At 61.9% G+C, this 27,415-nt stretch overlaps 1 protein-coding gene across 1 annotated transcript in view; it reads right to left on the bottom strand.

Moving 5' to 3' along the window:
• The window catches only part of TP73 (tumor protein p73), a 70,220-nt gene that overhangs the window by 24,334 nt on the left and 18,471 nt on the right, over positions 1 to 27,415 (bottom strand). Inside the window, exons 2-3 of the mRNA XM_079927288.1 lie at positions 22,792 to 22,880; positions 22,265 to 22,385 (exon numbers count right to left, since the gene is read on the bottom strand). Of these exons, the coding sequence (XP_079783414.1) occupies positions 22,265 to 22,385; positions 22,792 to 22,850 (180 nt within the window). The 5' untranslated portion in view covers positions 22,851 to 22,880. The remainder of the gene's footprint in view (positions 1 to 22,264; positions 22,386 to 22,791; positions 22,881 to 27,415) is intronic.

Genomic DNA, 27,415 nt, shown 5'->3' with positions numbered 1-27,415 from the left:
GGGGAAGGGGGAGGCAGCCCCACGATGACAACCGTGTTCAGATTTTAACTTGTCCACATTCTTTACAGATCTGAGGCGAGTGCCAGGGAATTAGTCATTGAACCAAAAGGAGCAGGGCTGATAGGATCTCCACGCCCAGCAGCCACAAAGCAAGAGGGAGCCTGGAGGCTTCCAGCGGGCCGCCGGCCGCCACAAGGAGTCCTAATGGGATGTGGGACCGCTGCATCCCTCGTCCAGCGAGGGTCTCATCTCCTCTCCTCTCGCTCCAGCTCTCCAAGGTGTCAGGCTCAGGGGCCTCCTGTGGTCTGGGGGCCTGGGGAGCCCCCCTTCTCTGCGGGAGCCTGATGACACTAGCCTTGTGCTGGGCGGATGCTGTCGGGGCAGACCGCCAGTGCCGCTCCTTCCCTCCGTCCTGCTTCCCCAGGGACACCCCTGCCCACACCCGGAGAGACGGAGAGACAGCGAGACAGCAGAGACGTCTGTCCCCCTGGTTTCCCTGAGGCTTTGAGCGCAGATTAGGAAGTGTTGCATCCTCACCTCGAAAGGCCCTTCCTTCCCTACCCACAGGGAACTTTGCGTTTCCTCCCCCGCCAGGCAGGGAGCTTTGCTGGGGCCACCCCCACACAGACCCAGCTGCTAAACAGGGGAGTCTGGACCCCAGGGGAGGCCAGTGTCGTGCCCAAGGCGGCTGCACCCAAGCCGGCAGGGGTAGGGGTTCTCCAGAACCAGAGGCCCCCGGAAGCTGAGACGAGACCCGCTTGGCAACAGGGAGGAACTCAGGCAAGACCAGGGCGTTTTTGGTTTGTTTGGCTTTCAATAAGAACTCCCAAGAGAGTGGGCTGATTGGGGCACGCCTGGCCCGCGGCGGCCCACATGTGCCTACATGCGCGCGCAGGGCTCCTGGGCCCGACCCAAGGAGGGCCGCGAGCGAGCGGGAGTCGGGAGCCAGCGGGTGGCCTCTCCCCAGCATCCCCGGAAGCGCCAGGCCTGCCTCTGAGCCTCGGAGGCCCCTACGCCCAGTACGCTGGGCTGGAGTTCTGGGAGGGGGTCTCGGGCTTCCCTCTCAGATCTCAGTGCCTCCGGCAGAGCAGGACGGTGCCCTGGGGGCCCCTCTCTCCAGCCCCTCCAAGGCGGTCCATCCATTTGCTCCACAAACTGTTCTGAGGCTCTCTGTCAACTTAGAGCCAGATGCTGGGCCGGGGGAGGGGGGTCAGACTGCCCTCCCGGTATGGGCCGAGCCGTCTGCAAACCCACACCGTGTGCCTGGGTTTACGTCCCAGCCTCCGCAGGGCAGCCAGGCTTGCTCCTGGGGTCAGCGTCTCTCAGGCAGGAATCCAGCATGGCCTATTTTTGCTCCATGTCAGGCGAGGGCGCACCTTGGGCCCCTCTGGGGGGCCATGTGCACACGTGTGCTCTCACGCAGGGCCCAGAACACGCGCGGAGATGGGGCGCCGGGCTTAGACCTCAAGTGTGGCCACCCATCTGCAGAGGGAGGAGGCTGAATGGGGCGGGGCTGAGGGGGTCCCCGCCCCTGAACGGACATCCCGCTCGGCCGCTGCCAAAGCCTCCGGAGTCCCAGGGAAAGGAGGAGGCTTCCCGAGGAGCTGCGGAGAGAGGTCCAAAGGGGGCTGCCCCGGGGCCCAGGTCCCGCCCACCCCCAGCCCCACCACCATGTCCCCAGCCCCCAGCCTCAGGGGCCTCTTGCCCAGTCCCTGCAGATCTGCTGCGGGCCTTCCCGCACACAGGTTAGCCCCAGACTGGACGCTCAGAAACTCCGGGCTGAATGAACCAGACCCTGGAACTCCCAAGTAGGCCCCCCGAACCACACAGGCCCAGTGTACCCACTCCTGTGCTGGGCGCACTCTGCGGCCCAAGGCAGCTCCAGCCCATGGCAGCCCTTCCAGGAGACCCCGTGGCAGTGACCACACTGCGCCAACCGGCACCCCTGCCAGTGCACGGGGGCTGCCCAGCTCCCCGTGAGGGCAGGGAGGCGGCTCCCCGGCACCCTCCTCTGACCCCCACAGATGGCCGTCCCAGCCAGCCTTCTCCAGGGCCTGGGCTCTTCCCGCTTCACCAGGTCGACCCTTGCGTTGTGAGCTGGATTTTGTGGGTTTAGAAGTATCCCATTTTATGTGATTATCTATGTAGAATTTGTAAACCATCTCAAATGATTTGGGGGGATGTACCTGGGAAATAAACTGTCTTTGACAGTCTGTGTCCCCATTCCCTCCTGATCTCTAGCCTCCCTGCATCCACGACCACCTTCAGCAAGGCTCCAGGACGCTAAGATTAGACGAGGACCGTGCAGACGGGCTGCGACGCGCAGTCAGGGGACCCAGCACAGATTTACACTGAGGCGCCACACGTGCTCTCCGGAGTAAAACTTATCTTTTTGGTGAACGTGGCAACAGAAAAACTTGTCAGTAAAATTTAAAACGACTCTGGTTATGTCCCCAGGGGCTTACGGTTTCAGGCTGCCTCACCCAGTGGAGGGGACTCGAAGCCAGGCCAAGCGGGGGCAACTGGGGAATGCGGAGCTCAAACACTGGCTCAGGAAGCATCTGCCTGTCCCGGCCGCAAGGACACAAAGATTCGAAAGACAGGACTCGCTCGCCTTTGGGCAGTGATAACAGCTCCCAGGAAGCCCCAGTTTCCGGCCTCCTTTCGACACTGCAGGTCCACACACAGGGCCTTTTCTCGTGCTAGTCACCTACTCCCGAAACTGTCTCTCCTACCTGTACCATCTCTCAAGGATCACCTCCTCCCTGAAGCCACCCAGGCTCTCTCCACCTGTTCTGGTGTTCAAGGACTTCCTCTGCTGCTTCTCTGGGTTCAGTAACATGATGATGCACACCCCTGTGGGTTTGCATCCGTGCCCACCTCTTACCAACGGCGTCTGTGAGGGCCCAGCAGTTAATACACTGAGAAGCCGAGAATGGCGCCCGACACCCGGAATGCGTAGACGTGTCTGCTGTCGTTCCTACCGGCTCCCTCTCCCCCTACCTGCCCCCAGGTGGGCATGGATGGCCACGGTCCTGGGAGCTGCCACATGCATGGCTGTCGCAGAAACACTGGTTCTGGCTCCTTCTTTCCTAAGCCATGGGACGGCCAGCTCACTCATCTTGCATTCTTCTGCATTTCCGGCAGAAATGGGGGTTTCACGCTTTTAATGTTCTTTCAAGGTGTGGTCAGAAGACCATGACTCGGGGCGCCCGCCCAGGGATCTGAGGGCCCATCTCGGGGTGGGGGGGCCCCCTGGGAGGTTTGACCTTTTCCGGCAGCTTGGGCCCATGCCCCCCCCCCCAGTGCTACTTCAGTTCAGCAGAGAATGATCCAGTAGGTCATAGTGTACCCTTCCCTCCACGCCCAGAAAGGATCAGGAGGGACTCAGCAAGGGACAGAAACGACAGGACAACTCGAAAGCGCAAAGGAGGCTGCCCGGCGGCAAGGGCAGACTGGCAGCCAGCGTGAACAGGGACCCAAGATGGGACACGTAATTACAGAATCCCCACTGTCCAGGGAGCAGGGTCGGGAGAGAGAAACCTCTCCTCAGCACGGAAGCCCCGAGCTCAGAGGTGAGAGGCTTCTGCTAAGCTAATTTCTCTCCACCAGAGTGTACAACCCATCCAGACACCTTCCTCCTATTCCAGCTCCTATTTCTGCATTAAGAACCTGCTGAGTGTCCAGGACACCTGCAGCTCACACGGGCAGCTGTCCAGCCGTTCAGTCCATGGTGCCCAAAGTGTGCGCCACGGCACGACTGCAGACCTAATCGGAGCCTTGAGGACAGCCAGCGTGTGAGGCGAATCTTGGAGAGAGAAGTGGCACGGAACGCTTGCTAACCAGGAGCTCCTGTCCCCACAGGAGCCAAGCTAGCTGGCAGTGGGCGGTGAGGGGAGAGGACCTGCCTCTGGCTCTTTAAAATGGGCCCCCTTCTGGCAGAGGGCAGGGTGGAGGGGGACAGTCTGACAAAGAGCTGACCCCTCCCTGTCAGGCAGGGATGAAGTTTCGCCCTGTGAGACAGAGCTCTGGTCCTGCCTCCAGGGAGTGCTGGGGTCCCCGCCCATCCCAGGGCACCCAGCCACCATTGGCCTGTTCCAGCCCTGGCTTTTCCAAGTGGCCCAGCTGCATGGCTTGGCCACTGCCTACTCTGTTCTCGAGAGGAGGCCGCGAGACCTGGAGACAGTGGCCGAGCAGCAGAACGCTTGCCCCCTGGGTCCCAGGGCGCCCATGCTGCCGCTGGTTTGCCCGTGGGGCTGGGTTGGGGCTGGGTTGGGGCTGAACTGCCGGATTCTAGAGAAGCCAGGAGTGTCCCTGGGGGGCACTTTCCGGGACTGCACCTGTGTCCCTGCTCCTTCCAGGAGGGTCATGTATTTTTTTTTTTAATAGATGAAATTTGGACCTTTTTTATTCCATAAAGGGTTGGGTCTTTTTATCCCTTTCTTATGAAAGGGTTGGAGAAGTTATTTTTTTGGTTTGGGTTTTGGGTTTTTTTGGTTGCGTTGGGTCCTTGTTGCTGCACGTGGGCTTTTCTCTAGTTGCAGCAAGCGGGGGATGCTCTTCGTTGCGGTGCACGGGCTTCTCATTGCGGTGGCTTCTCTTGTTGCAGAGCACGGGCTCCAGGTGCACGGGGTTCAGTAGTTGTGGCACATGGGCTCAGTAGTTGTGGCTCACGGCCTCAGTAGTTGTGGCGCACGGGCTTAGTCGCTCCGCGGCATGTGGGATCTTCCCAGACCAGGGCTCGAACCCGTGTCCCCTGCATTGGCAGGCGGATTCTTAACCCCTGCGCCACCAGGGAAGTCCCAGCCTGTGCGTTTTTAACAGAGGAGGGTCCTGCGAGCAGCAGTATTTAAGGTCCCACCAGACTGAAAGGAACTAAAGGATCAAGGTTTGTCTTTTTTAATTGGGGGAGGGGAGCATCCCTTTTCCTCTGGCCATAAGCCTCCAAAATAACTGTCCACGCCTTTGTGAAGCCACAGCAAATGCTCCACGGCACCCTGGCTAAGCGCGTGCAGTATCTCACACCCGTGACCCTCAGCTCTTTCTAGAAGCTGAAGCAGGTCTCCCCGGCTGCTCTGTGCAGAGCCAGCAAGTTGGCGGCAGCTGGCCTGGGCTTCCTGCTGAGGCTCCTCTCACTCTGGGACCTCAGCCAGGCTTACAAGGATCAGGCAGGGGACCCTCGAGACCCCAGAAGGGGAGGCCCGGCTGCCGGGGAGGCCCTATCGCTGTCCTCCACGCTTTCCCTGAGACCCCTGACAACGGGGAGTGAGGATGTTTCCCAAAAAAACCCCAAGAAGCCCCAATGCAGCTCCAAGCAAAATCTACCCGTGACCTTCCCAGATGTGCAAGGTGGCGACCCACCAGCCTGAAGTTTCACAGTTCCTCCCAACTCCCTCCCTCCCACCGTCCCTCCAGAGCTCGCTGGGTCCCAGCGGACATGCCCATGCTGCCTACCCCTGCGCTGTCTGTTGCACCCCACTTCCCCTGCGGCTTTCAGCACCCACCATGCATCTAGCGCTGCCCCAGGGCCTGCAGAGTGCCCTCACAGCCCTGAGGGAACAGGCTCCAGGCTGCCCCCCAAGGTCAGCCTCTGTGCACCGGTATTCAAGTTGCCCAAGGCCCATTGCAAGGCCTGGCTGTGTGGTCCAGCAGGGGACCTCTTTGCAAAAATTGGAAATATGGTAAATACAGTAAGTCCCCTACATAACAAACGAGTTCCATTCCAAGGGCGCGTTCATAAGTCCCATTTGTTCGTTAAGTCCAACAGAGTTAGCCTAGGTACCCAACTAACACAATCGGCTGTACAGCACTGTCCTGTAATAGGTTTATAATACTTTTCACACAACTAATACATAAAAAACAAACACAAGGGACTTCCCTGGTGGCGCAGTGCATAAAACTCCACGCTCGATCCCTGGTCAGGGAACTAGATCCCACATGCACGCCGCAACTACGAGTTCACATGCCACAACTAAGAAGCTGGTGAGCCGCAACTAAGGAGCCTGCGTGCCACAACTAAGACCCGGTGCAACCAAATAAATAAATTAATTAAAAAAAATAAAAAGTTAAAAAAAAACAAACACAAAAAATAAAGAAAACATTTTTAGGGCTTCCCGGGGGCGCAGTGGTTGAGAGTCTGCCCGCCGATGCAGGGGACATGGGTTTAAGCCCTGGTCTGGGAAGATCCCACATGCCGCGGAGCGGCTGGGCCCGTGAGCCATGCCCGCTGAGCCTGCGCGTCCGGAGCCTGTGCTCCGCAACGGGAGAGGCCACAACAGTGAGAGGCCCGCGTACCGCAAAAAAAAAAAAAACAAAAAAACATTTTTAATCTTACAGTACAGTCCCTTGAAAAGTACAGTAGTACAGGACAACAGCTGGCATACAGGGGCTGGCGTCGAGTGAACAGGCAAGAAGAGTTACTGACTGGAGGAGGGAGAGGAGGTGGGAGAGGGTAGAGCTGAAGGATCGTCAGCTGTAGGAGAGGGAGGGCGAGCTGCAATGTCACTCACGCCTGATGCTGATGGCACAGGGTTTGGTTCCTTGCTGGATTCAATTCCATCCACCCTCCTGAAAAAACGATCCAGCGATGTCTGGGTAGTAGCTCTTTTTTTCTCGTCCTAGATGACACGGTAGCACTGGATTGCATTCTGAACGGCTGCTGCAACCTTCACGTACTGTTCTACATTTGCGTCCTGTGCCTCAACTCCTAACAGCGCCTCCTCAAATATAGAAAATCCCCTGCCATTTCCTGCATCGTGACTCTCTTCGGTTCTTCAGTTACTTCTTCCTCTTGTCTCTCCTGGAGCTTCTCAACAGGACCAGCTACATCACCGCTGCTTTACGCTTGCTTCCGGACACCCTGGGCTTGAAATAAAGGTACTGTACTACTGTACTCGATTCAGTCCTGTACAGTAAAGTACACAGAAGCACAACCGCTTGTAGAGAACGCACGCGTCCTCTACAACGTACAATGGACGTACAATGTACGCCAGACACATGAACTAACTCACGTGATTGGACACAAGAACGCACGTTCGTGTCTTTGGAAGTTCGCAGCTCGAAGGTTCGTATGTAAGGGGACTTACTGTAGTGTTATCTGCGTCTTCGTCATGGGACCAGAGTGTGCATCCAAATAGGAGGGGGGCTGGGTGCAAAGGTCACCAGGTGGAGCCCCCTGCCCCCCGCGCTCTGCCGGGCCCCCTGCCCTGTGGCCCCTCCCCATTCCCCTCCTGCTCAACTGTCACCTCCTGCAGTGAGGCCCCCAGCCCATCACTCCCACTTCAGGTACAGCACCTCCTGACCCAAGCTTCTACCCTGCGTGACCCAGTTCATCCTGTTCCTGTGCTGGGGAAAGGTTAGGGTTAGGGTTAGAGTGGGGCAGACATGCGTCTGTTTGTCACCACTGTCACCCCAGGTTTGAGGCCCTGGGGTCTGATCTCAGAGGCTCTACCTGGGGAGGGTCGGCCAGGTGCCCCTCCTCTGGCGTTCTCTGTCTGCTCTGACCCCCAGTGTCCCCGTGCTCCCCGGAGGATACCAAAACCAGACTTTCAAAAAATAGAGAATGAAACTTCCAACTCCGTGATCTTCGCTGGCAGGCATGTCTGGGCTTGGGTGCAACCTCGCCCAGAGGTAAGTGACTGACAGGCCGTCTAGGCTCTGGCTGGGAGATAACCCGTCCCACTCGGAGCAGGACCTCCATCCTGCTGGTATTTCCCACAGCATCTCCAGGAGTCTGTGATTAAACGGATGGAAATGCCAACAAGATTCGACTTGTGCTTGGGGGGAAAGGCTCCCTCTCCTCCTGAAAATATGCACATACGCTCTCTCCTCTCACGGGGCCTTGCCCAATCCTAGTCAGGGCCATGTGGAACTTTCCACACCTTGCTCTGGGCTGCCAGGGAGGCGTGTGCCTGCAGGACCTGCAGCCGGAGCCTCCGCCTGCAGACGGCGCTGCGGAGACAGTGAGGGCGCAGCCTGGACCCGAGAGCCTCCACAGGGTCCCCCGGGGGGTCTGGAGTCTCAGGCTGCGCCCTTGCCAGGCTCTGCGGAGCTGCCAGGAAACAGGCAGGTGACCCATGGGATGCAGAGATTTTTTTTTTAACCATCAGGAAACGAGCCCAGTCCACGCCTCACCTCCCAGCATGCTGAGAGCCTGGAAGGAAAGTGGGGAGCTTGGTGATCTGTCACAGGCCCAGCTCGAGGGGTATGGCAGGGGTATGGGCTCCTCTCTCCTCCCTGAGCACCACTGGGGGGCGGTCTGCCCTCACCCCCTGCCTGCGCCCCCAGAGCCTGAGCCACGTGTCCCCTGACATCCTTTAATCCATCCACCACTCTGTCCGTCTGTCTGTCCATCCTGTAGACGCTAAGCATGCCCCGCCTGCACCAGACACTGAGGACACCAAGGGGGCCATCACGGGGAGGCGGCCCTCCTCAGTGGGGACAGTTGTGACAAGTGCAACGAAGGGGCAGGGAGGGTGCTGCGGGATGGCACAGAGGGGAGGAGGGGGCAGCCCACAGAACTGGGGACGGCCTGGACTTACTCAGTGAGTCCTGAGGGCCGACCCCGGCCCCTCCCTCCAGCTCTGAAGCCAGGACCAGCTTCCCGGCAGGGGTTGCAGCTCAGCCCTTCAACACACATCTCCCGGGCACCGCCCAGGCCCTGGGAGACAGCGGTGGGCACAGAGACGCAGCCCGTACCCTGCACCCTCCAGCCTCCAGAGCTTAACTCTCATGAGGGGACAGCAGAGAAGCAGCGAACCAGGCTTCAGAACAGGCTGACGGCAAAGGAAGAAGACAAAAGCAACCCAGCGGGGGGCGGCCGGGCCAGGGGTGCTCCTCCAGGAAGATGCCACCACCTGCCCAGGCACTGGGGAGGTCTAGACCCAGATGTCTGAGAGGGCCAGAGAGCCGCGGGGCCGAGGGCGGGACATTGCTCAGAGGAGCAGAACCCTCCCTCCGGGAGCCCACGGGGGACTGAACGCAGGAGGGACCCTCTAGCTCCGAGTCGAGTGGGAGCTGCACGGGGCCAGCACGATGCCGGTCAGGCTGACAGGCCCTAAAGAGCGGGATGCTGGGTGCCGCAGGAGGGGCCCAGGAACAGCTCCCAGGTGCTGGCCAAGTGAAAGAAGGAAGGAAGGTGGATTTTCCGCCAGCTGAGAAGGGACAGTCACCCATGGGGGGCAGAGGGGGATGTATTACGTGGAAGTGGGGATGCCAGAGGGCTGGCGCTGCGGGGATAGAACTAGAACCTGGCGAAGGGGCAGGAGGCCGGGCCAGCGAGCCCGGCTGATGGGGCGACCCCTCTGTCCCCCTGAATCAGGCTCCGGCATCTCCTTCCGGAAAGGTCAGTCCCTCCCCGAGCCCCGAGAGCCTTGTACCCTCTCAGCGCGCGGTAGGGAGAGGCTGCTGCTCTGTCCCCAGCCCAGGGCCTACCTGCTCCCAGTTCAGCTCTGTCCTCTCCCAGTCACGGAACGGGACTGCCTCCTGCCAGGTCCCCAGAGGCCCGTCCTTTTTCTGTCCTCGTCGCCTCCCACCTCCCAGCATCGTGCCGCCCCTCCCCCCGCTTCCCAGGCCACCCCTCTCGTCTGCTTGGTGGCGTCTCTCCCTGTGCTCGGCTCCGACCCTCTCCCTGCGTGGGGCCCCACCCCGCCCTGACTGTGAACCCCACCTGTGCCAGACTCCCCAGTGGTCACCTCCACCCACACCCTCCAGCACGCAGGACTCCTGCCCCGAGGTGTCCAAGCGCTGCCCCAGCCAATGCGCCCCGGCTCCGCACCGCCCTCCCATCCGCGAGGCTCCAGAAGCCTGGGCATTGGCCTCGGTCCTCTCCTGCCCTTATTCCAGAGATCAAACAGCCTCCCTCTCACCGATCACTTCCCACCACCTCCCGTGATGCCTCCATTCCACTGGGCGGCCCTTGTTGGGCTCGACCTGCTTTGCCCGCACCGCACATCCCCTCCCTCCCTCCCTCCCGCGGCTTCAGAAACTCCACGCTTACTTCCATCCCACCTCCCACGGTCCTCCGTCTGCTGCTTGCGTCTCACACACGGCACAGTCAACGCAGAACGCTTACTTTTCACCCCAAATCCCACTTCTTCAGTTTCCCAGCTGAATAAGTGATCATTCCCTTCACCCAGTCACCTGGGTCCAAACCCCCAGCCCATCAGCAGACCCCGTCCATCTGGAACCCCAGGGCTCTCAGCCCCTCCCCTGCTCCCACCGGGTCCAAGGTGCCTACATCCCTCTCCATCCCGGGCCTCCAGCCGGCTCCCAGCCTTGCCCTGCCCTCCTGTGGTCTGCTCTCAGCACTGCAGCCCAGGCAGCCTCTAGAACTCACGAGGGATCACGCCCTCCTCCTGTGTGCCCTCATAGGCAGTAGCAGGCACTCAGCAAATATTTCTTAAAGCACTGATTGACTTTCCCCTCCTGGGGTCCTCCTGTCCAAGGCTGCCCCTCCTATAGGAGCTGTCCCGTCCGTAGCGACAGGTGGGACCCTGCTCCAGGTTGCAGGGGAGACCCAAGCGCTGTGCCCTCCCGTGCTACCCCAGCTCAGGGCACACACCTACGACGCCCACCATGGGCCTGGCCCATGGGACTGTGGCATGGGGCCAGGCCCAGTCACCCGAGACCAAGCCTTCGATGACCCTGCGGCCCAGATGGACCTGGGCCCGTCAACAGAGGCAGGCATGGGGGAGCCAGTGCTGTCCAGCACAGCCCTTCTCATCTCTTGCAAGTCTAAACTGATACACAGTGAAACAGGAGCCTGGGAGGCGGCTGGGTGGGGTCCCTGGATGCCCACCCAAAAGAGGAGTGGACGGGGAAAGTTGGAGAGTCTGGGTACTCTCCGCGCTCATCCCATCTGAGAAGGGGCCCATGGGGCGTGCCCCTGACTCCCTTCTGCCCCGTGAGCTGCTGGTCTGTGTAGGTGGGAGAAGATGCTTGGACCAGCAGTAAGCCCACCCCGGCATCAGCTGAAGGACCCCAGTAAGTGGGCCACGGCAGGGGGCTGTCCAGCCCTGACCGGGAAGCTGTGGGCCGTTGGCACAGCGTGGGCTACGGGCAGCAGCATCAGAACCGGGGCTCAGAATGGTGGGTCCCGGGGAGCTTCCCTGGTGGTCCAGCGGTTAAGACTCTGTGCTCCCCATGCAGGGCGCCTGGGTTCGATCCCTGGTCGATCCCTGGTCAGGGAACTAGATCCTACATGCCGCAACTAAAGGTCCCGGTGCAGCCAAATAAATAAATAAATATTTTTTTTAAAAAAGAGGTGGGGCTTCCCTGGTGGCGCAGGGGTTGAGAGTCCGCCTGCCGATGCAGGGGACACGGGTTCGTGCCCCGGTCCGGGAAGATCCCACGTGCCATGGAGCGGCTGTTCCCGTGAGCCATGGCCGCTGAGCCTGCGTGTCCGGAGCCTGTGCTCCGCAGTGGGAGAGGCCACAACAGTGAGAGGCCCGCATACCGCAAAAAAAAAAAAAAAAAAAAAAGAGGTAAAGAAAAAAAAGAAAGGTGGGTCCCACAGGAGACCCAGGCAGGGGCCCCGACAGCATCCTGCAGCTCCACGCCCCCTTCCCTGCCCAGTGGGCTCGCGATAACCACAAAGGCGACCGCACGACCTCAAGTTCAACCCTTTTTGTTCATACCACTTCCCCTCTGCATGCAGTGGTAAGATCACAGATACTCTCCCTCCGGGACGGAAACGGAGACACTTTCACAGATCCGTGCGACCCAGCCCAGCCCAGCTGGCCCGGAAGGGGCTCCAGCAGCCTCTACCTGCCATCAGAGCTGCTCTAGGCACTTGCTGACCGAACGAATGAACAGGCCACGGTCATCCTGGGTCTACAGGAAGCCGGGTGATGATGAGATTGGCCATTGCTGGTCCCCAGGGTGGGGCGGCGGCGGCAGCAGGGTGGACGCCAGCGGCCCCCTGCTGCCGACAGCTCCTGCAGGAAGGCGACGCTCCAAGGCCCGGAGCCGGGGTGGGGGGGGCCCGTGCCTCCCATCACGGACCCCTCCCACTCCCTGAAAGGCGATGAGCTGCAGCCTCGGCTGACTTACACCGAGACACCCATTTTGTTCGAGAGAAAAGATTATACCAGAGTCCTGCGTGTCCGCGGGGCTTCTCAGCTGGCCGGGCAGGGACACTGGTCTCCAGGTCCCCGGGCCTCTGGCTCTGCCTTGGGTTCCGTGTATGACTACAGACCCCCAGGCGGCAGGGAGACAGTCCCTCCCGGCTCACGCACCATCTTCATGGAGAGGCTGGGGGTACAAGGCTGCTCCCCGGGGAGCCCCTGGCCACTGTATGAGCCCAGTGACAGGTGCTAGTGGGTAAATGAGTCAGTAACGGAATAAGTGACAGAAGGGAGCCATGAGGACTCTAGCTGTGGCCCGCCCGGGGCTGCACCCTTTTCCAGGGCTGGGTTTCAGATGAAAAGCTCATGCCGTGGGTGGGAGAGGCCATGAAGCTTCCAGATGTGAGTGAACGGAGCCAGTGCCTGGGTCAGCCCGTGTAGACGGGCCGTACACCCCTCACCCCTCCTGGGTCCCCCACACACGGCATTACTCTTCCCATGGCCTTGCCTGGGGACACCCACCTGCAGGCACAAAGACACGTACCTGTTCCAACACACAATGCGAACAAGAGCACACACACCCACTGTCACTCACACGCTCAGACACGCACACACAAACACACCTTTGGGCGCGCACAGGGCCAAGGGACCGCAGCTCTTTGTGGCTCTGCGCTCATGGCTCCTGTCCTCCACCCGCAGAGCTTGGCGACACCTGGACTCTGTCCAGCTGTCCATCCCAACCCTCTGCCCGCTGCTGGGTCTCCCACAGGGCAGGTGGTACCCGTGGCCCCCACGCCATCCACCTCCCCGGCAGGAAAAAGGCCCGGTGGGGAGCAGCTGAGCCCCAGCTCAACCTGCTCAACTAGCAGCCTGGTGACCGCTGGCCCCAGGGACTGGGCACACTTGGAAATGAGACCAGGTTCCCGGGGCTCAGGCCACAGGGGCCAGGCACAAGCTGCGGTCCCTTCCTTCCCTCTGCCCGGCCCACCGCCATCGTGAGGGGCAACAGGACACCTCGAAGCCAGCTTTCTGTGAGCCGCTGACCCGCAGCTTGGCCGGCAGGAAACACTCCTGCCCCCACAGCCAAATGAGCAGCTTCCCAGGTGAGGATGCTCTTGTCCTGGGAGCAGGTGGTGGCAGCCCAACAGCCAGCCAGAGCCCAGGGAGCAAAGACAGCCCCCAGGGCACACTGAGCTCCTGCAGCCGGGGGCAGGGCCGGGCAGGTGGGGCAGCCCGCCCTGAGCCTCAGACAGCCCAAAGCCGGGGAGTGAGGGAAACCTGCACGTCTCTGGGGAAGGCCACCAGCTGACCGGACTCTCACCCACCCTCCTCCCCCTGGCTGTCGGTCCTGCCCAGCCAGTGGGCACTGGTCCCCAGAGCTTCTGAGGATGGGCAGGCTCCTGCCTCCGCGCCTGGGGCCGGCCCCAGCCCGTCGGCGCCTCCTGCCTGCCTCTGCTCACCCTGGATGGCGGCATCCCCTCCGGCCCCAGGTGCCGAGCAGGGCGACAGACAAGAGAATGCCCCGTGCATCCTCCACCACGGCAAAAGCCCCGCCAAGGCCCCCTGAAAAGGATGCACGACGCGCACCTACCGAGGCGAAGTGCTGCACGGGGTCACTGACGTACAGCATGGTGGGCGCACGGGGGTCTGCACACGCCGGGGAGCTGGCGTGCTGCGGGGCGAGGCATGGGGATGGGCGGCCGGGGAGCCGGGGGCAGGGGTGCGGCTGCCCGGCAGGGTGGACCCAGGCAGAGAGGCTCCGTGGCTAGGCGGGCAGAAGCACAGGACGCTGCAGAACATGTGGGCTGGCCGTGGGCACTTTGGCCCTCTCCATCTGCCTTGGTCCTGTCAACTAGCTGCATCTAACAACAAAACGGGCGGCCCACCCCTTTATTCCTCATGACTATTCATCAAAGTCCAGGGCAGGCCTCAGCTTGCCCACTGCTGGGTCGGACCGCACCAAGGCGGCTGCGCAGGGAGGGGGCGGCCGCGGGGCCATGGGCCACCTCTGCAGTGAGGCTGCGCCTGGCTCCTTCTGAGATGCTGCCTACGGGAGGCCCTGGGGGCCACAGGCCTCCACCCCAGAGCATCAGGGGGCCAGCCCGGGCCCTCAAGAGCTCGGGAGGCAGAGCCAGGCCACCGGGCAGGGAACAGATGGCGCTTCCGGCCCTGCGCCCAGGGTGGAGCGAATCTCACTCCTGCCTAGGTAATGCGGTGGCCCTCCAGGGCTGCTCCAAAGGGCTGAGCAGAGACGAGACGCACTCAGGGAGGTTTGCTGCCTGCGGAACCCCACAGGGAGCCTGGCAACGGAGTGAGCATCTGGGTGTGGCCCAACGCAGCCCAGAGCCCGCACCCCAGACACTGCCCGGCCTGCCGCTGGCCGTGTCCCCACTGCTGCCGAGCCCCCGGAGTGAGAGGGAGGTGGTCCAGAAGCAGGACCGCTGGAGCCCCGCCCATCGCAGTGCATGGCCGGCACTGCCCTCAGCACTGCCAGGGGCTCAGAGATGGGGGCCTGCCTCCCCGGCGGCTTCGCGGTGCTCACAGCCACTCCCTTTCTGGAGGACCAACCACTGTAACTTAACCGTCTTTGACACCAAGTTGGCACAGGGGCTGGGATCATCCCTGGGAGATCAACCGGGCCCAGATCACGTGAAAGTGGATGTGAAGTTTCCAAGCCCCCAGAGCCCAGCTGCTTCCATCCCCCAAGGAGAGCTTAAAAACTCGCAAGGTGCCGAGAAGACGGCATGTAGACCCCGTCTCTCTCCCGGCCTGTCCTCGGCACATCCCGGGGAGCTGGGAGCAGCGGGGTTGCACAGAGGGAGGCCAGCCCGAGGAGCCCGTGACGTGTCCAGCCCCCCAGCTCCTCTGGCTGAGGGAAAGGGGGATCCCAGGCAGGGGACGTGCAGCCAGGCGCTGCCCCCAAGGGGCTGGGCCGGGAGCCCCCGGCTCAGGCTCTGGGCGCCTCGGCGGCTGCAGCCAGAAACACAGCTCAGCACATGCGGCCTGAGCCCCCGTGACTGCGTGTGGCCATCGCTGTTACTCCCAATGCACAGGTGTCCCCCACTCACAATGAGACATCAAGGTTTGGGGGGCAGACCGATGTTCAGGAAGGGGGTCTGCAGCGGGGCCCCGGCTGCAAGTTCTGGCCAGAGGCAGCGGCCGAGAGCCTTCCTAACAGGATGCCCGCAGGCGGGAAGGCCGGGGTGGGGTGGGGGAGGGGGGGAGGGGGGGAGACTGTCGGTCAGTGAGATTCCCGTGGGTGTTGCCAGGGCTTCTCCCAAGAGGGCCGGGGGGCTTGGCAGGTGGCTGGATGGAGGGACACACAGGCAGGTAGGAGAGGAGGGGGAGGGCCTGGGCTCAAGCACAGGGCGTTGCGCAGCATGGGGTAAAATTCGAGTTGATCAGAAGCGACGCTGTCTGGGTGGGCCTGACTAATCAGGGCAGCCTCCTCCTGATGGCCTCAGGAGCAAACCGCCAGGCTGTGGAGGGCCCGCGTGGCAGGGTGCGGCGGGCGGCCTCTAGAAGCCGAGAACAGTGGCCCTGGGCCAATGGCCAGTGAGAACCTGAAACTGAGCTCTGCCAACAGCCAGGGCCTGGAAGAGGTCCCGGCCTCAGACAAGATGGCAGAGTCCTCACTGATACTTTGAGTACAGCCTGGTGAGACCCTGAGCAGGGGGCCCAGTGGGGACACGCAGGACTCCCGACCCACAGAAGCCGTGAGACAATAAACAGGTGCTGCTTTAAGCCCCTCTGTTGGCGGTGACGTGTCACGCAGCACAGCTGAGTAATGCAGCTGGGGAGCGAGCAGGCAGGCAAAGACCTTGGGCAGAAGACGGCCAGGGCTCCGCGGGACCCTGGACGGCTGGCGCGGCCGAAGGGCAGCCTTGGCCTCGGTCTGCACTCGGGCTCAGGCCTGCAGGGCACAAGGCAGGGCCCAGGAGGGGCTGGCCACACGTGTGCCCAGACTGGAGGCTGCCCACAGGGAGGCAGGGTCAGGTCGGGAAGACCTCCTCTCTTGAGCCCTGCTGGAAGCACTGAAGGCCCAGGTGCCACGCCCCACCCACACTGCGGGGGCACCTGCGGCCTGAGAACCAGCACGGTCCCCACAGCGTGAGCCTGGGCCAGACTGGGATTCCCAGCGTGGACGAGAGCACGTTTCCAGCTCTCAAAGTGCCGGAGCTCCGGCACCTGCCCCAGAGCATCACCCACTTCCTGCGCATTTATCCAAAATCCTGGCCATCCTGGGACAGGGAAGGGGGAGCCGGGGCCCCTGTCCCCAGGAACTCTTCCTGGCTTAGTCCTCAGCTGCCAGCGCTGCCCTCCCAAGTCACCCCGCCGGGCCCGCGGCACCTGCTCTTCTGAGTTTAACCTACCGGGACCCCACCTCACTGACTACTTCCGCAGGACTCGCGGCAGCAGGGCAGGGGGGATATTTTCTTGCACGGCCCACCTGCGCAGGAAGGGGTGAGTCACCAGAAGGGCACCAGTGATGTGTCAACTCCAGGTCAAACTCCTCACACCACCTGCGGACACCCACAGGCAGGTGGCTCTGTGATCCGGTAGCTGGCGGGGCTCACCGTCCCTGAGCTCCGGCCCTACGTCCTCGGGGCGGCAGGCCCTCCCTCAGCGCACCAGATCCCTCTGGGGGCTGGCTCTGTTCCCTGACAATGCCTGCTCCAGGGAGTGTACTACCGGACTGCGCCCTCCTTGCTCCCAGGCCTGGGGAGAAACGCCCCCTCCCCAGGCCAGGAAGGCCTGTCCTGCATGACCGCTGGGGTCTCAAGGTCCCGAGTGGCTGCAGGTTCTAACCCTGGTGTCTGTCCCCTGCGTAGCTCACTGGGCACCTGGGGAGGGGCCGGCAGGGCTCCAGGGTGGATCAGCCCCCAGACACAGCCCCCTCTACGGCCCAGGCGCCCACAACAGCTGTCACCGGAGAAAGGCGCCGGGAGAGGCGGGAAGGGATGCAGGGAGGGGGCAGGCATGGGCAGCCAGGGTGGCAGGAGGTGCTCAGACTCCGGGAGGATGGGCGGGAGAGACAGGGAAGGGATGGTCAGGGAGGAGAGCCCGCCAGCCTCAACCTCAACCAGCCCCATCCTCAACCGAGCTCCCCTTTCCTCCATCTCAACCGTTCGTGCACCGTCACAGCTGGCCAGAACCCTGCCCCCTTCCATTTTTTTGGAGGCTTTCGGGATCCCAGTGCCCCCATCAGGGATCGAACCCAGGCCCCTCGGCGGTGAAAGCACCAAGTCCTAACCACTGGACCGGCAAGGAAGTCCCCCTGCCCCCGTTTTGTCCTGAGGGACACTGAGAATCAGAAAGCCTGGATGGCCCAAAGCCCAGGCCCAGACCCAGCACGGGGTGCATACGGCCGCTGCCTGCTCGGGACCCCATGAGCACTCACCATGGGGGGCTTCATCCTGTCCATGCTCCTCTCAGACTGTGAGGGCCTCCAGGGCCAGGGGAGACCCTACAAGGTTCCCCTTGTCACCACACCCGCTGGGGGCCCAGGAGTCACCTCCCACCTCGTGTCCTCTGGGCAGCCCTCATTTCGAGCCCACAGGAGGCCGGGTGTTCCCCTCTCTCCCCTTGAAGGAGGTGGGGGCCTATTTTATAGGTGCCTGTCATGGGTGAGCCGCCGGGGGTCTACAGGAACAGCTAGAACTGGAGGCCACCACACAGGGCAGGAGCTCCACCGAAGGGCCCCAAGGTGGACCTGGGGCGCCGGGTCCTTCCCGGGCACAGCGGGCTCTGGGGCTGGAAGCAGCTGCTCCCGGGCCCTCCCTGGCTCCACTGTTCTGGGTTCCAGGGGGAACAGCTCTCTTAAACTCAGCCCTTGTCCCCGGTCTCAGCATCACGTCTAGTGTTTGTCATGCGTTCCTACAGGTCAGGCACCATCAATCTTCCTCGCAACCTTGGCTTAGATCCTCACTGGCCCATTCTACAGACAAGAAAACTGAGGCCCAGAGGGTCAAATAACTCTCCAAGCAAAGAAGAGGCAGGGGTGGGATCTGACCTCCGAGCCCCCGACGCCCTTTGCACCATCTCGGCCCTGTGGTGCGGTGGACCCTGGCTGCAACGACCTCAGGGAGCTCAGCGTCCCCACCAAGAACCTGTGCTCTGGGACTCCTCCAAGGCCGAGGGGCCAAGTGCTCCCATAGGGGCCCTTCTCCTTCTCCTTTAACTGCCCGACTCGGCTTCCTCAGCTGCCCAGCATGGGAGGAGGGTGGCCCGAGGCCCCACAGGGCTGGCGGAGCCTCTGCTGGGACCCCATACGGCCTGTCACCCCAGGTCCCCAAGTGAGGGCACCGAGGCTCAGAGACATGGGGACTCGAACCCGGGACAGACTGGCTCCTCGGGCGAGGCCCCTCCCACTCCGCCTGTTCCCACCGGCCACTGAAGCAGCAGTTAAGGGCGTCCCGGGGGTCCGCAACGGCCTGTTTCCTGACAGGGCCGGGGTGCTGCTCAGGAACCTGCAGGTCCGGCAGGAAGTAATCTGCTTGGTCACCACGGCAACCGAGCAGGGTGGAGACCCAAGGCCCCCAGACCACAGTGTGTGCCACCCGCAAGGACCAGTGTCCCCTGATGCGACGGCTGTGCCTGCCTCGGCCTCAGCCTTTTCCTGGATGAGCCCCACGACCCGGCTGGGGGGGTGGCCCCAGAGCCCGGGGCTGGGGTACGGGCACCCTTCATCTCAGAGGACAGCGGCCAGAGGGAGCGGCATGGGGGCCCGTGTGTGTGTGCGTGTGTGTGCACGAGTGCACGCACGCGTTCACATGGGCCTGAATCGTGACTACAGGGCGGGTGGCGAGTGCGAACTTTTGACTCTACAGCTGCTGCTTTCTTGACCTGGAGCCTGGCCTGGGGAGCACTTGACCTGTTACCAGCCTGGAGGAGGGGCTACCTCCCTCCCCGCTGAGCCCCAGGCTTTCCCTGACGAGGGACCTGCTGGTGGGTGGGGATGGAGCCACGGGGGTGGGGCTGAGGCACTCAGGAGTCCCCACCCGCACCCCAGCATCACCAGGTCACCCTCAGCAGCACAGCGTCTGCCAGGGCTGTTTTCTGGCCAGAAGGTCAGGTCTTCTCAGCCTCCAGTCTGGACTTTAAGACAACAGCACCCAGTTCAACTCTGCGGGGCTTCCTGCCTGCACCCTGGACTCCGTGGGCCCCTGCTCCAGGCCTCTGGACGCATCAGGCAGAGGCCCTTCTGCAAGGCAGCTAGGCAGTGGGCTCTGCAGCCAGCTGCCCAGCTGTCCAGCTGTGTCTCTGAGCCTCGCCTTTCCCTCTGGGCTGCGCTGGGCTACATGAGGGTGAGGGCTGGGCTACACGATGTCAGGCAGGGGTCAGGATGCGGCGTTCGGAGGGGGCCTGGCTCCCCACACCTACCCCTGCCCCCAGCCAGGGCCAGCGTGGTTCTGGGCACCCCCACCTCTGGGAACCTGCAGGACTTTTACTAAGAGGCGTGGCACTAGCTGAGAGACTCGGCCCTCTTGTTGGCAGAGGTGAGAGGCCCCATCCTGGTTACCCCACGGCTGGTGAGAGGGGTGTCCTGCCCTCCCTGGCCCAGACCTTCTCAGCATCAGACATCCTCCCTGGAGGGGGGGCGTCCCACCCCACAGGAGCCCAGAGCTGGTCCGCTCCTGACACTGGGTCGTTGGGGTCTCCTGGGCCTACTGCCCTCCAGGGGGTGAGCTGGGCAGCTGGGAGGAGGGGAGGTGGAGGCTTCTGCAACTACAAGACAGGCCTCTTAGGAGACCGCATTCAGAGGCCCTCCCTCCCTGGAGCCTGGGGGCAGCTCCTGTCCCTCCCCAGAGTGGATGTAGGGTGAGTGTCTGACAATTTGCTTTTTTTTTTTTTTTTTTGCGGTACGCGGGCCTCTCACTGTTGTGGCCTCTCCCAGGCTCCAGACGCGCAGGCTCAGCGGCCATGGCTCACGGGCCCAGCCGCCCCGCGGCATGTGGGATCCTCCCGGACCGGGGCACGAACCCGCGTCCCCTGCATCGGCAGGCGGGCTCTCAACCACTGCGCCACCAGGGAAGCCCTGCCTGACAATTTGCTTTTTGATTGTAAAGTAAGTGCCTGACATTAGGCTGTGGATGGGTGAGGCACCCACTTAGAAGACATGCACCTCGACAGCTATACAACTATAGGTCAAGAGCCCCGCTGCCTCATCCCCGAAGGCTCCCGTTCAGAAAGCCCTGGGTGACCAGATAATGGACCTTGGAGTGACCCCACTTCTCCCTTTCACAGTTTAATTCCACTGTTATGTTTTAAATTCACCAATAATGAATCAACCCCCCAAACCCTAGGCACCCCATCCTCAGCCCCAATAAAGGCAGAGCCCTGGGTCTCCTCTCTCTCTCTCTCTTTCTCTCCCCCGCCATCCCACCCCGCAGTGCAGGTAGCAGGGCTCAGGTGAACACCCCAGGCATCCTAGCCCAGAGCATCACTATTGACAGGTTGAGACCCACCCACGACAGTGGCACCAGGACGCTGATGTCCAGGAGGGGCGACTGGGACCGTGAAAGGTCAGGACCCTTGGCCCCTGGGGAGATGTTGGCAGACAGGAAATGGTCCAAAGGGACAGGGCAGCACTACCTGGCCCCGCCCAGGCCCAGCGTCTGCCTCGGCTTCCTCACCTGTAAAATGGGACTATAACAGGCAGATGTTTCTGCTCTGATGGTGTCCTGAGCAGAGGCAGGAGGCCTGGGCTGGGCAGGCAGATTCCTCAGGGCCACTCTGAGAGGATCCTCAGAAGCAAGGATGTCACAGGGAGCTCACTGCCCCCCAGACCCCCACCTGCCCCAGTTGCGACTGCCCGAGCAGGTGCCTTCTCCTTGCCCCATGCGGGCCAGCGGGCCCTGGGCCAGCCCAGCATCCGAGACGGACACTGACGTAGGACATAGGGACCCTTCCTCATCCCCCACCCCCTATACCCTGACTCGTTCCCACGACCGGAGCCCCCATGGTCTCCACTGTTCACCAGATGCCTTGGACGGGTGTGTGTTGGGGTGAGGGCTCCGATCTGGAAGGGGGCTTTAGGGAGAGGGGCCCAGACTCTGAGCGCCCGCCCGCCTCCAGAGTTCCCAGCTCCGTCTCCCTCCTGCACCCTGGCCCTGGCCTGGTGTGGTGCCCCAAGGCCACTGTGCTGGGCTTTGGGGGCCAGCGGCCATCCAGTGAGCCGCCATCCAGGGGGCCCCCATCTGGGGAGCTGCAAGCGGCAGATCCAGGTGCTTCCCTCACGCACTTAGCCAAAGTCCCACAACAAGTCCCCGTCTGAGGGAGCTGCACAGCAAGGCTGTGGGCAGGACGGAGCAGCCCCGGGTCCCGCAGAGGCTGTCCCAAGGAGGTGACCACAGGGGGCGCTGGGGATGGCAGGCGTCGCTGGGCCTCCCCGGGGCCAGGGGTCCTTATACACCCTCTTGTGTCTCTCCTGCCCCCCACCTCCTGGCCCACCAGTGCCTGGCAGTGGGCGGCCAGGGAGAGAGACAGGAGTGTGGCCACCACCCGGTTATCACAACCCTCCTCCAGCGTGGCGAGGCCTGAGACGCCGCAGGGCTGGCGGCTGTCAGGGCCTCAGGTGCCCCTGCATCCCCCACCCAGCCTCCCTCCTCTGGAAACAGCAGCGCAAGCTTCCTTCGGGGCGCTCTTCCCCATAAGTCAGTGCGGTTGGTGGGCAGAGCCCACACCACTCCACTCCATCCTGACCCTGTCTCAGGGGACCCAGGCCATCAGAGGCACAGGGATGGCTCAGCGATAGGCATTCAGAGGTAGGCATGCTGGACTCTGGGCAAAGAGGGGTCCTTCCCCACAGGGAGGGGGATGATGATGGAGCCTACCATGAGAGGAGACGCTGCCTAAGAACAAAGCCACCACGGGGGAAGCAGAGCAAGAGACAGAGAGGCAGCTGTTGGAACACCTGGATCCAGCCATGCCTGAATTCATTCATACACCTGGAACCAGCCATGCCTGAAGGCCTTCCTACACCTGGATCCAGCCATGCCTGAAGGCCTTCCTACACCTGGACTGACAGTTACATGAGCTGATACATCTTGCACTTTGCCATCTGAAATGTGCTGACAAGCCCAGAGAGGAAGCCGTACACCCGAGAGCCTGTTTCCTGGTTCTGCAGGCTCCCAGGACAGGACAGTCCACATTCACTGCCCCTACCCCGAGTCCTCCGCAGAGGGCAGCCCACTCACCATGACAGAAGTGGTCATGCCCTGCAGGTGGAAGACATCCATGCTGGCCTCCGCACCGCCCACCACCTCATCATTCCCCTGGCCCGGCTGGGGAAGGTCGAAGTAGGTGCTGTCCGGCTCCCTAGACAGAAGAGGGAAACAGAACAGAGAGCACAGCCATCAGCCCAGATGGCCCAGGCCTGGAGCTCAACGCCAGCCCGCAGCTCCCGGGGGGGGGGCCTCCCTCTCCCACCTCCACGGATTCCTTCAGCCCCTTGTCTCCTCCACTCCTTCCCTGACCCTCAGCCCCTGCAGCCTCCGGCCCCCTTACCCTACCAGCCTCTCCAGGGCTGGTGTGAGTGCCAGGCTGGCGTGGCCACACACAGGCTTTGTCCCCTGGACCCAACCCCTCTGGAGGGCTGGTCAGAGGAAGAAGCCCAGACATTGGACCCTGCGTCCCCAGGAGAAAGCCCAAGGCAGCAGCTCCCTGTCCAGCCCCCGAGTCCATCGCAGCCCCCGAGTCCAGCGGGCTCAGACGAGGTACTCACAGAGAGCTCCAGAGGTGCTGGAACGTGGCCCCCTCGTCGGTGGCGGTGGACTGCGACATCTTCCCACTCCCGGCCGAGGGTAGCTCGCTCTGCCAGGAGGAAAGGACAAGAGTGCGGGTTGGGAGGGCATCCTCTGCGCTCCTCAACCAGCATCCTCGGGCACAGGTGGTAGGCGGGGCCGACAAGGACCACCTGAGGACACCCTGGCGTGCTAACCAGGCACACGCCCTTCACCCAGCCCCTCCCTTCATCCTGCCCTCTCTGGGGGTGGGAACTGAGGCCTGGGGGTGGGCAGCCTGGCTTCAGACCCGGCTGGGGGCCTGGGCAGCAGGAGCTTCTCAAAGCCGCCACCCGTGAAATGGGGGTGACAGCAGCATCCCCTCATGGGGCTGCTGCAGGGCCCCTTGGGAGCACGAATTTCAAGTCTCTACTAGATAAGTCAGAAAGAGAAAGACAAATACCATATGAAATCACTTACATGTGGACTCTAAAAAAAAATGACACAAATGAACTTATATACGAAACCAAAACAAACTCACACAGAGAACAGACTTGTGGTTGCCCAGGGGGAGGGGGCTGGGGGAGGGATGGAGTGGGAGTTTAGAGTGAGCAGCTACAAACTAGTATGTATAAACAGGGGAACAACAAGGTCCTACTGTACAGCACAGGGAATTATACTCAATATCCTGTGATAAACTGTAATGGAAAAGAATATGAAAAAGAATGCATACGTGTGCGTAACTGAGTCACTTTGCTGTACAGCAGAAATTAACACTACTTTGCAGTTCAACTACACTTCAATAAAAAATAAATTAAAAACTAAAACAAAAGAAAAAAATAAAGTCTCTGCTGTGCCCGGGTCATAATTACACTGGAACACGCGTGGTCATTATTATTACGAACTGTATCTCTAGGTTTGGCCTGGGGGGTGGCTCAAGCCAGGTTTGGGGGCTCCTGAGGCCCCAGCAGCTGGCGACAGCTTAGATCCCAGGTGCCCCCGGGAAGGGCGTGTGCAGGGCGCACCGGAGGCTGGAGCTGAGGCCCTGGTACGAGCCTGGCTGTGCCCGATTGCTGCAGGCTGGGCGGCCTTTCACCTCTGATGTGGGATCCTTGCGTACGGCCTGGACACAAAAGCAGCGTCAACCCCACGAGGCAGCCGCCAAGGCCGAGGCCGAGAAGCTTCTGTCACTGGAGGGGTCACTGCACGAGTGGCCCCCCTTCAAGGAGATGCCCAGGGCTTGGGGCATCCTGACTCAGTGCCCGCTGGCCTTTGTCCCCACTGTCACCCCTCCTGAGGGCCTCCATGCCCACCCGAAACAGCCACCCAGGAGGAGGTGGCGGTGACCACACCGGGCACATCTTGAACCCTTAGCCTACGGTAGGGGGGAGGGGCAGGGAAACCAGAGCCCACCCTGCCCACTGCCCCCACCCAGGCCAAGGTGATGTCTCCCCTGGGCCAGCCTCCAGGCTCTTGGCAAGGGGCCACGGGAATCAGCTTGGCCACCGCCTGGCAGGGCCCAAGCGGGCAGGCCCGGGCCCAAGCGGGCAGGCCCAGACCTGCCCACGGCCGTCGGGGGAGGGAGGGTGCGGCCTGCAACCTTTCGGACAGACTTCGTCTGTTCCCAGGCGGTGGGCCCCGAGAGAGGCCGGTGGCCTGTTCCCGGGGCTGCCACGTGCCAGGCCACCGTCCCTGGAGCAGCGGCACGAGCTGGGAGGGGCCGGGCGGGGCCGAGCGAGGATGGCCGGGACAAAGAGCTTGGAAAGTGCTGGCCACAGACCAACTCTCCAGCAGGCTCGGAGGCCACTCCACCCACTCTCAGGAGACCAGGGCTCAGAGAGGTTATGTGACATGCCGAGGTCACACAGCATAGCTGTAAGTGCAGGGACAACCAAGTGGTTTTCTCAGAATTGGAAATTAACGTAGTCATGCCTCCTCCCCCCTTCACCTCAAACCCTCAGCACACAATCCACAGGATTTTAACAAGAGGCGGGTCAGCGCTCACTTGCATGCCTCCTGTGCTGGGGAGATCACTCCTATCCTGGGCTGAGCTATCCAAAACCCAGCAGAGCTGAGTAAGGCGCGGAGCTGGCCATGTGGTAACGCAGAACGGGGTGGACTTGGTAGGAAGCAGAACATGCCGGCCGGAGCAGGTCACTGTGCCGAAGCTGGGCGGAAACGCACCCTCACCCACTCTCCAAGGCTGGTCCTTTTTGGATGAGCAGAGATTAGTCAGAGGGGCCTCTTGGTGTGGGCAGGGTGTACCAACACGAGGCTCAACTGGCCCAGGCCATTTGGTCCCACCCCCTTCATTTTGCTAATGGACCATCTAAGCCCAGAGACAGACAACGCCTTGACTAACATCACACAGCAAGTGGACGGCAAGATCCTGTCCCTGGTCACGGCAGCACCATTCGCAACAGTGGAAAGGTGGAAACGGCCCGAAGGTGCATCAACGGATGAACAAATAAACAAAGCCTGGTCGGTCCACACGCTGGAATATTACTCCATCATGAAAAGCAATGATCGCGCACACCGGCCATGTCACTATGAACCTCGGAACATCATGCTGAGTGAAAGAGCCACGTGCTATACGAGTCCATTTATGAGACGTCCGGAACAGCTGAGTCCACAGAGGCGAAAGGCAGACTGGCGGTTGCAGGGGCTGGGGGCAGGGCATGGGGGGAGACTGCTGGAGTAAGACAGGGGCGATGGTTGCCCGACACTGTGAATGAGCTAAACACCACTGGAGGGTTTGCTGTAAAGGGGTTAGCTTTATGTTACGTGAATTTCACCTCAATAAAGCTGCATGGAAGTTAAAGACAGTTTCTCCGAAAGCCCAGCCCCAGTTCTCAGCAGCCCCTGCCACCCAGCATCTGGGGAGGCAAGTCAGCACTGGGAATCTCCCCGAGGCCCCCTCCCTCCCCTGGCTCCCACACCTCCCTCCCCACAGAACAGCCGGGAGGGGGGACAGAGGCCCGCACTCTGGGGGACACAACCAGCATTTTCACCCCACCCCCTGCTTCACCCCAAGCTGCCGGGGTCAGAGGCGCCTGCACCACACAGGCCGGCTCTGGCTCGGTGACAGACCTGCAGGTGCCCGGCCCTCTGGGGAAGCGGTGGAGGGGGGGCTGTCCTACACCCACCCCACCAGCCCTCACCACCAGGACTGAAGACGGAGACTGCTCAGCCTTACTGATGCAAGGGGTGGTCCCGGGTCACCAAACTCCACTGCCTTCAGCAGATCCTGCTGCCTCTGCCCCCAGTACACCCTCAGACCCAGGACTCTGTGTCTGCTTTTAGCCAACACCCCAGGACTCACAGTGACTCTAGGACAGACCTCCCCGCCCGCCGCGGGGCGGGGAGAGCAACACACAGGTTCACCTCACCCACTGAGGGGCCCCTTTGGCTGTGTCCACCCGAGGACGGCACCAGCCTCTGACGGTGACTCCCACACAGGTTCTCCATCGGCAAAACGGGTCCAGAAACCTGCCCTGCCCAGAGGGCCTGGAGGACTTGACCCAGGAAGCCATGCAGCGCCCATACCTCCAACTTCCCTGGAAAACTCTGCAGAGCAGGCTGCACTGGGCTACGAGTGACAGAGCCGCAGACCTGGTTCCGGCAGGCGCCAGGGAGCACCCGCCTGGGCCGGAGCTGGGCGTGAGGAAGCAGCACAACTGATGTCCGGCCTCAGGCTGCCCCCCGCAACTGGAACCTCCCCCAGAGCTCCATGGGCCCAGCCCTCTCTCCCCTAGGGCAGGGACAGTATATTCCCTTTACTCACTAGCAGCATTTCGGCCAAGGTGGCCAAGGTTTGCAGAGGTGAGAAAAAGAAAGCAATTCTAAAATCACTTCCTGCAAATTAAATCCAGTTTCCCCGACATGCACTTCAAATTTGGAAATGTGCTCACGGTGGAAACTGCTTTTGCAAACGACGCGAATCATTTAAAAAATCGCGTGTGTGAGGGGAGACTGACTTTCGATGACACCTCTTCAGGTGGCATTAATGATGCCACGAAGTGCACATGCACGGTGGACAGCTTTGCTTTTCCATGAAGTTGCTCTGGGAAAAAAAATGCAGCCTGTTGCACCAGGAGGGGTCCAGTCCTGGTCAGGGCCGGTCTCCAAGGGAGACGTGGGTGTGAGAAGGTGGGGTACGGTGCTGGTGGGGGCTGGACTCAAGGAATCCCTGAGCCCCAGCCCACAGGGAACTGCCGAGTCAGAGGCAGCCCGAGAAGGGCAACGTGTGGCCCCTTCTCACAGCAGCTGGGCCGGGGCTCAGGCACCTCCGACCTGCCCCAGCTCCCCGTGGGCTGGGGCCACCAACACCAGTTCACCTCAAGGAATTTCCAGCAAAAATTTTTGACCCTGGAGAGGCGGGGCAGGGGCTGTGTGGCCCACACACTCAACTCAAGCTGGAGTGGAGACACAGCCCCACACCCCACTGACTTTGGGTGGCTCGGGGATGCCCCGAGGTCTCTGAGAGCCCCCCAGGGAGGGGATGCAGTCCCACATCCTGCAGCGCACCACGGCAGAGGTTCCAGCCCAGAGGTCCGGTGCCGCAGGGGAGAAGCGGGCCAGCTGCTGCCGGGGCCCCAGGCCCCCACACTGCCCTGTCGGGCAGGA

This window comes from Stenella coeruleoalba, assembly GCF_951394435.1.
Source record: "Stenella coeruleoalba genome assembly, chromosome: 1".
Taxonomy (NCBI): Eukaryota; Metazoa; Chordata; class Mammalia; order Artiodactyla; family Delphinidae; genus Stenella; species Stenella coeruleoalba.
Note: the sequence above shows the minus strand (reverse complement) of the source record. Positions and strands in the feature narration are given on the sequence as shown.